This window comes from Micropterus salmoides, unplaced genomic scaffold (genome assembly GCF_014851395.1).
Source record: "Micropterus salmoides isolate LMB-PRFRI ecotype aquatic unplaced genomic scaffold, ASM1485139v1 Ms_hic_scaffold_14, whole genome shotgun sequence".
Taxonomy (NCBI): Eukaryota; Metazoa; Chordata; class Actinopteri; order Centrarchiformes; family Centrarchidae; genus Micropterus; species Micropterus salmoides.
This window is the reverse complement of record NW_024040485.1, coordinates 16,623,384-16,632,427: the sequence shown is the minus strand read 5'-3', so window position 1 is coordinate 16,632,427 and position 9,044 is coordinate 16,623,384. Positions and strand designations below refer to the sequence as shown.

At 37.9% G+C, this 9,044-nt stretch overlaps 1 protein-coding gene across 1 annotated transcript; it reads left to right on the top strand.

The window, feature by feature from the left end:
- The first annotated feature begins 367 nt into the window (after window positions 1-367).
- On the top strand, window positions 368-8,193 carry tfa (transferrin-a). The gene is made up of 17 exons (XM_038718037.1): window positions 368-507; window positions 605-753; window positions 1,800-1,902; window positions 2,025-2,216; window positions 2,547-2,673; window positions 2,888-2,943; window positions 3,421-3,584; window positions 3,742-3,895; window positions 4,010-4,176; window positions 4,268-4,364; window positions 4,465-4,485; window positions 5,549-5,716; window positions 6,083-6,233; window positions 6,750-6,817; window positions 6,903-7,084; window positions 7,473-7,662; window positions 7,822-8,193. Exons 1-17 carry the CDS (start codon window positions 468-470, stop codon window positions 7,866-7,868), a joined length of 2,076 nt encoding a protein of 691 aa, XP_038573965.1. The 5' UTR covers window positions 368-467; the 3' UTR covers window positions 7,869-8,193.
- The last annotated feature ends 851 nt before the right edge of the window (window positions 8,194-9,044 follow it).

Sequence of the window (9,044 nt, the reverse complement as noted above, 5' to 3'; positions counted from 1 at the left end):
TAGTTGTTGAATTCTTTATTTAACTTAGGGTTAAAGTATGTGTGGGAAACAGTGGTAAAACATACAAAACAACATACAAATATAAAAACAGAAAATATTTAGAATTTAGATTCAGAATGTGCTTGCATTACCTTTTCACTTGAATAATGCTTTGTATTGTATTAAAGTCGTTTCTGCTCTTCTGGATGATTTAATGTGCAAACAACTGTTGAATAGTTCCAAATGAATGGCTGTGTGAATTCCCATTGTGTGGAAATTTCGGATATGCAATCTCTCTGTTTCTGTGCCACCTAGTGTACCAGCACACGTACATGCGCGCGCGCGCCCACGCACACGTTAGGAAACATGAGCAAACTGTGGCATTTATTCCCCCCCTCCCTGTTCAGTTCAGTCAGAGGTTTGCTATAAAAGCCTGAGCTGCGCCCCCCACACTCTGCTCTGCTGACCTGGAGACCTCGCCGTCCAGCATGAAGACTCTCCTCCTTGTGGCGCTGCTCGGATGCCTCGGTAAAAACAATTTCAAACTCTCCAGTCATCTTATAACCATGTGTTCACTAAGCGCTCAATGTACCTGCACTGTTCTTTCTCCATTTGCATTTGGCAGCCACCGTGTTCGCGGCCCCCGCTGACAAGGTGAAGTGGTGCGTCAAATCAGAGCAAGAATATCGGAAATGTTTGGATCTGGTAGCCAAAGCGCCCGCGTTCTCCTGCGTGAAGAAGGAAAACACCATCGACTGCATCACTGCTATTAAGGTTAGGAGAGTCTCATTAGTCAGAATATAGACACACACTTTATGAAATGTGCTCAATAAATAATTATATTAACATTTTTATTCATAGCGTCAGTCTCAATGTTTGAATCTTTCAGCCTATAAAATAGATAATCAATTAATATCTGAATTAATATTTTTGATGATAGAAGCAGTGGTGGAAGAAGGATTCAGATAATTTACTTGTGTAAAATTATCAATAGGTAAAAATAATGTGTAAACAACAGTTATTTTTGACAAGGCTACTTTATATGTATGGTAGTTTAATCACTAACAGAGCATTACATTTTATAATATGATTGGGCTTTTAAGTAGTAATTGTAGCCTAGTTGTCAGAAAAAAAGGGAGTGAAAAGTACAATATTACATTTTGAAATGTAATATGGATAAAATGGAAATACTCAAGTAAACTACAAGTACCTCAGAATTGTACAGTAGTTGAGTAAATTGTTACTTTCTACCACTGCCAAAATGTGAAAATACTCCAAGCAAGTACAAGTCTAAGTACATAAGTATTATTAGCAAAATAAAGTATCGAAGGTAAAGGTACTATTATATTAATAATAATATAATATGTTCAAGAACAGTATTATGCCAGATATAATAATCTTAATATATAATATATTAAAAAAGCATCTTTTAACTGGTGGAGATAATGTAACTGTTTTATATACTGTCTGGTATCTTAACTTTGAACTGCATCATATTTCATAAACTGATCATGTGTTTTGTTTGTAAAATCTTAAATATATATGAAATAACAATCGGCAGCTATGTAGAAGAGCAATAAGTACATTATTTCACTTTGAAATGTAGTGGGGTAAAAGTTTAAAGTAGCCTTAAATTAAAGTATTCCGCAAAGTACACAAATCTCAACATTGTACACAAGAGCAGTACATGAATTAATTTGGAATTTTCCATTTAATTACCAAGAAAATATGCATCCAAACATTCTCCACATATTTTTGAGCTGAGAGATCAAACATCATTCTGCTTGTTGTTAACAATTTGTGTTCGTTTTTTTTATCAGGCTGGTGAAGCAGATGCCATCACTTTGGATGGAGGAGATATCTACACCGCTGGACTGAACAACTACGACCTTCATCCTATTATTGCTGAGGACTACGGCACCTGTAAGTTTACTAATCAGCTGTCATCTTTACGGATAAAAAAAAGAAAAGAAAAAGGACCTCTAGCATTTTGAATGAGCTACATGTGGTAACTTTTTGCTGAAACTTGTTCTGCATACATCCAGCTTCAGAGACCTGTTACTACGCTGTTGCGGTGGTGAAGAAGAACAGTGGATTTGTCTTCAGAGACCTCGGGGGGAAGAAATCCTGCCACACTGGGTTGGGGAAATCTGCAGGCTGGAACATTCCCATAGGAACTCTGCTGTCCAAGGGTTTGATTCAGTGGGGAGGCACTGATGACAGCACTCTGGATGCGGGTGAGCCACACAAATGTTAAGCACAATCAATCAAATAAAAGTTACCACTTAACACGTCACCACTGATCACAGAGTGAAGTGTCCCAAATCAGACAATTAAACATAATGTTGACAGTTTGAGTGTCCTTATAGCCACTGACTTTTTACTTTAAGATCAACAAAAAGAAAAGTATTCTATATTTCCTCACCTACATTTTTTGTTATTTGTTGTTTGTGTGCTGAAACAGCTTTTACATCTTCCAATTGGCGTTGCAGAGACTGGGACTCATAACCTCAATATTTATAAAAATCTTGCTATGGCCCTGCTTTATTTTATTTATTTTTTTGCAGCGGTGAGCAACTATTTCGCAGCCAGCTGTGCACCAGGGGCAACAATCCCCAAACTGTGTCAGCTGTGCAAGGGAGACTGCTCCAGGTCCCACAAGGAGCCTTACTATGACTACGCCGGAGCCTTTCAGTCAGTATCAGTCTTTCTTTGATCCTTCTAAGTTCTACTTTGCCTTTTACTGTCACCTATCAACCTCTACACATTCATCTTCCAAACATGATAACCTGTCACAGCTCAGCCTGTAATCCTGTCACATAAACCTATTCTCTCTGTGGAAGTATAAAATGCTTTTGGCAACAAGCAAACCTCTAATGCTGATGCCTTTGGATTGGTTACTTAATAGGTGTCTGGTGGATGACGCTGGAGAAGTGGCTTTTGTGAAGCATCTCACTGTACCTGGTCAGTAACACACGATCATCTATTCTAATATGTATTGACTTAGTGACCCACAGTACGGTCAGCCAAGTAAGCTGGTCAGTTGTTTCAAATGTGTGTTATGACTATAAAATACAAACTCATATTTCAGTTAAATTCCAAAATCTTAGATATACAATACTAGATATTTTCATATCTCATAACAAAAGCACTGTTGTCATGTGCTGAGTTTTAGCTTTAGTCTTTACAAACCATTATGAAGTTAATTTTTACTGTTAAATGTCACTTGGATTCAAAATCACAGCTAAGATTCTCACTCTTGTTTATAATTGCCATAACTGTTATAAATCTTGTGGTATATGTCTATATAAGCAAAATGTTCCTTTGCTAAAACATAAACTTTGGCATAACAAAATGTGGTAGTGAGAGTTTATTTAAAACTGGATTACTGGAAAAGAAAAAGAAAAAAACATTTAAATCATTGTTGTGGCACTCTTTCAGACTCCGAAAAGGCCAACTATGAGCTGCTGTGCAAGGATAACACCAGAGCACCTATCGACAGCTATAAAACCTGCCACTTGGCCAAAGTACCAGCTCATGCTGTTGTCACCCGGAAGGACCCACAGCTGGCGGAATTAATCTGGACAAACCTCAATTCAGTGCAGGTACAATACAAAATATTTTATACTGCTCAAAGAGCCAGAAGTAGTGTTGACTGCCTGATAAGTTGGAAGAGGGAGCAATGATAAAGTAGTAGTGTATAGTTGTACATTTGTGTTTCAGAGCTTACATAATGAATTTGCTTACTTTTTGTCTTTTCAGGACTTTAACCTCTTCTCCTCTGAAGCCTACGCACCTGCCAAAAACCTGATATTCAAGGACTCAACTGTGAAGCTGGTGCAGCTGCCCGCTAACACAGATTCCTTCCTGTATTTGGGTGCTGAGTACATGAGCATTGTCCGTTCCCTTAAGAGAGGTACCGTAAACATAAGACAAAAATAGAAGATAAAACACACATACAAAACCATCAGACAAACACATATTAGATGGAAGACACTGGTTTGTAGTTATGTTTCAATTCACTTTCCAGAGCAGGCTGAAAGCACTTCATCTACTGCCATCAAATGGTGCGCTGTGGGCCACGCTGAGACCACCAAGTGTGACACATGGAGCATCAACAGTATTGGTGAAGATGGCACCACCTCCATTGAATGCCAGAATGCCCCCACAGTTGATGAGTGCCTGAAAAAGATTATGGTAAAACATGGATGAAAATATAGGAGCTAGTTTGAGAATTCTTTGCCTCATTTTGTGTCTTTTATTATCTGTTGTCTTGATTATCCTGTAGCGTAAAGAGGCTGATGCAATGGCAGTGGATGGAGGACAGGTGTACACAGCTGGGAAGTGTGGTCTGGTTCCTGCTATGGTGGAGCAGTACAATGAAGGTATGAGGCCTGGACAACACCAAAATCATCACACACAATCCTGTGTTTTATCTTTTCTTTTCTACATGAGTAATATTTGCATTTCTGTCCGTCTCCACAGCGCAGTGCAGCACATCTGGAGGTAATAACTGTACAACATTTCTGTTCCTTCTAGTGATATAGACACTGATGTGTTATTTTGAGGGGACAGCAAATTTACACTGTTATACAAGCTGTACACTCTACTCTACTACTTTACATTGTAGCAAAGTGTCATTTCTTCAGTGTTGTCACATGAAAAGATATAATCAAATATTTACAGAAATGTGAGGAGTGTACTCACTTTTGTGAGATACTGTATGTTACAATAAATCCCAGACAACATGTAGTCAGTAACACTGAGCTAATGTGTCCCTCACTTCCTAATAAATTGTGGGGACGTTTGGACTGAGCTATGTAATTTGGTGCTAATTATAAGACAAGTAGGATTTTTTCTTGAAAAAGAAGCTACATTTGAATGCAATTACAATGAACAATATATAAACATAACACTTTTGTTTTTGCCCCCATTCATCATGAGCTGAACTCAAAGATCTAAGACTCTCTATGTACACAAAAGGCCTATTTCTCTCAAATATTGTTCTCAAATCTGTCAAAATCTGTGTTAGTGAGCACTTCTCCTTTGCCGAGGAAATCCATCCAAATCACAGGTGTGGCATATCAAGATGCTGATCAGACAGCATGGGTATTGCACAGGTGTTCCTTAGGCTGGCCACAATAAAATACTACTCGAAAAATTACATATTCATTCACTATTAATTTATTATTGGAAACTTTAGTCTCCATCTATCCTTTTTCAGCGTTGTATGCATCACTCGCTGTAGACAATATCACATGTTGCCATGTTCAGTTGACCTGCTGTGCACTGACTAAAAGATTTTCTAGATTATGCTAGCAGTTAACTAGAATGATTTTATTGGAAGTGTACCAATTGAACACTATTTTCTCAAATCACATAGTTCTTCTCAGGAAACTTAATGGAAATTATTTGTAAATTATGAAGCAGAATAAAGCGTTACCCTTCTAGTCTTAACATTATGTTTTTGTATCTCCCAGCTCTGACATTAACTTTAAATTACATGACCTATGACAAATAATTTTCTGAGTTGCCTGATTCATCTCCTTCTGTACTTCCACTCTTATAGCCGTAGCCTCGTCTTACTATGCTGTTGCTGTGGTGAAGAAGGGTTCAGGGGTGACCTGGGACAACCTGCGGGGCAAAAAGTCTTGCCACACTGGCGTCGGCAGAACTGCTGGCTGGAACATCCCCATGGGTCACGTATACAAACTAAATAACAATGACTGTGACTTCAGTAAGTGTCTGCATACTGCTTCTCCTAAATATTCTATATATATACTGCTAATCTGAAATCGCACATACATTAAAAAAGAACCTTCTTGAACGTACAGCACCTGCAAAGCCAAATGGTCAGATATTTCATTTGTCTGCCAACAAAATCCACTTGTGAAAACTAGACAATTTTATTGTCACAGTATGTTTAGGCAACTTGAAGCACTTGATTAAGGGAAAGACAATGGTTTTGGTTAAAAAATAAAATCTAAATCTTTCCCTAACTTGATCAAAGAAGAAATGTAATTTTTAGGAGATGTAATTTCCTTTCCACACCTCTGAGCGTAACAACACCAAACCATACTGACCGCTCTCCTCCTCTGCTCAGCTAAGTTCTTCAGTAGTGGCTGTGCCCCCGGATCAGATCCCACCTCTCCATTCTGTACTCAGTGTGTCGGCAGTCGCAAAGCTGTGGGAGAGGAATCCAAGTGCAAAGCCAGTGCTGATGAGCAGTACTACGGCTATGCTGGAGCCTTTAGGTAGGACCCAGCAGTTATTTTCTACATAAAATTTTATGTGCATGTAAGTTAAGACATTTTTGGTAAACATGTGCCTTTGCTTATTTGTATATAGACAGAAATGTAAAAATGATCATTTGTGTTTTTAGGGGTACTTGTGTGCTACAATAGCTTAAACAACAGTTTATCTATCCACTCAGCACTTTTTTGCTGCTTCTCCGCATATGGTTTTTACACTTCTGTTTGTGCACGGTTTAAAAACACAAGATGCATTGGATTAATTAAGCTTTATGACTTTTTGAGAGAGCCAGGCATTCAGAGAGTTCATGCTAACCTAAGCTAACTGCTTAACAACTCCAGTTCTGCACTCAATACAAACAAGAGAATTTATCAGTCTTTTCAGATCACTTTTGAAAACAAAGCGAAGAAGCATATTTCAAAAAATGTCAACCTTTTCCTTTAATTACTCAGCCAGAGCACCTTGCTCAGGGTGGAAGCTTCATCTTCACATTACTGATGTTTTGCATATCATTATAGGTGTCTGGTTGAGGGTGCCGGCGATGTTGCCTTCATCAAACACACAACTGTTTCAGAAAACAGTGATGGTAAGAGACATTGACCTGTTTTTATCTCAACTACGACTGCGTTTAAAACTAAAACAGTCTTTCATGCCATCTCTTCTTGTCAAAGGCAACGGTCCAACATGGGCTAGTAATCTGAATTCTGCTGAGTACGAGGTGATCTGCCCCGGGAAGGGTCCAGTGCCGATAACTGACTACGCCTCTTGTCACCTGGCTAAGGTGCCTGCGCACGCTGTGGTGACTCGTCCGGAAAGCCACAGCAACGTGGTCCGCATTCTCCAGGACCAGCAGGTCAGTGGTGATTTTTTTAGGCCGTTATTAATTTTTGTTTGTTTGCATTACAAAATATTACATTACATTGACTGGGATTAAATTTTTTTAGATGGATGTTTTTTCCCACTTTATCAGATTTTTAGGAAGATTTTTGAGGAAGTGTTTTTGCATTGAACTATGAAGTAATACATATTTACTGCTTATTATCTATTTGCCACTTGATTTTGTAGTTTAACACAGTTATTTACAATTTTACAGGCACATTCCTCACTTTCAACAGTATATTTTAAAATTCCCCTAACCCCCAATTCATTTCTGACCTTGATGTGGCTGTTTAAATAACATAATTAGATTAGATCTAAAAAATAAATGTTTTAAATATTCATTTTGCTTTTTTTATTTATAGACCAAGTATGGTATGGGCAGTGATGCTGCATTCAAACTGTTCCAGTCAGACAATGGAAAGAATCTTCTCTTCAAGGACTCCACTAAGTGTCTCCAGGAGGTTCAAGCTGGAATAACCTATGAGCAGTTTTTGGGAAATGAGTACATGAATGCCATGAATTCACTCAGAGAGTGCAGTGAAACCACACCAGGTCTGTACTACTGTGGGTTAAATTTAACAGGGCTTAGTAATTTAACAGATTCACTTTTAAAGAGTATCCCTGTAGCCTAGACATGTCACACACACACCATCAATACGTGTCTGCTCTTCATTCTGAAGTCATTATTTTGTCTTTTCCTCTTCTCAACAGATCTGGAGAAATCTTGCACTTTCCATACCTGTCAGCAAAAAAACTAGTGGTGACCTTGGACCATATGGTGCCTCATACAGCCCTCAGTGATTCGAGCACCTTAACCACATTTCCCACACTCGACCCAAAAATTGCAATGTCTATTTTCTTAATGATCTTGTTGTAGACCAGATTTTAAAAGTACAACCAACAAACAGATTCATTTCAATACCAAAACATACAAATCAACTATTATGTGATCAATTATGTCCACATGTAATTATTTTCATACTGTCGAAACATAATGTTACATTACCTGTGTCATTGGATCCATGATGTTTTGATGTTTTGTCATGTGCCTGACTTTTCTCAAATAAAGCCTTTTTATTGCTCTTTTGTGGTGACAGTATGATTTGTTTTTGTAACTGTGTAATGATTAGGCAGTCATCTTAAATTTCCCATAAAAGGTACATACTGTTGGAAATACAAATGTTTCATTGGGACCTATGATTGGGAGACAGATGATATGGGACATTGTGCTTTTTGGGTACTCAACAAGCCTTCAAGAAAAGCTCCACCCAATCCAAAATCTTGACATCTGCCGATTAACAGACAGAAAATGAAAAGATTTACATGGGTCCAATCTAATCACTTATTTGCAAAGTCTCAAAATGAGGCAATAGATACTTTGGCACAGTTGAAGTTGTTTCTTCATCCGTACAACCTTAGTCGTCTCACAACTGCTCAGATTTATCTTGTGGCTATCTGGAGGTTAGAAACTACAGTACTAAATTGTAAATAAATTCTATCTCCACCTGCTACAACAGTAAAATGCTTGTGCTATATAATAATATATCATGCACAAGGGACACTTTTCTGCAGAAGAAATACTTAAAAAATGTTTTTCTTTTAAAATATAAAAAATAAATAAAAAAATAAAAAAAATATGAATAATTCAGTTTAATTTTATTTATATAGCACCAATTCATAACAAAAGTTCTCATTGCACTTTTCATAGCCTATGTCTAGAGAGAGAGACAGAGTGCTGAAGCTTACCATAAAAAGACATTACAAAAGCCTGTGTTCAGATACTCAAAATGGCTCAGTCTGAACCAGAGCTATTAGCAGAACAGAGTACCTAGAAATGTACAAAAACAACATTTCAGATATTTCAGGCTTCGACCGGTGCTGCTGTGGCAGCTGGAGAAGGTCTGGTAACGTCTTCTTACTCAGTTTCATACAGT

Coding starts and splice junctions, on each gene's coding strand:
- tfa (XM_038718037.1), top strand. CDS start 468: ATGAAGACTCTCCTCCTTGTGGCGCTGCTCGGATGCCTCG. Junction 4,177..4,267: donor AGTGCCTGAAAAAGATTATG/GTAAAACATGGA, acceptor ATTATCCTGTAG/CGTAAAGAGGCTGATGCAAT. Junction 4,486..5,548: donor GCAGTGCAGCACATCTGGAG/GTAATAACTGTA, acceptor CCACTCTTATAG/CCGTAGCCTCGTCTTACTAT.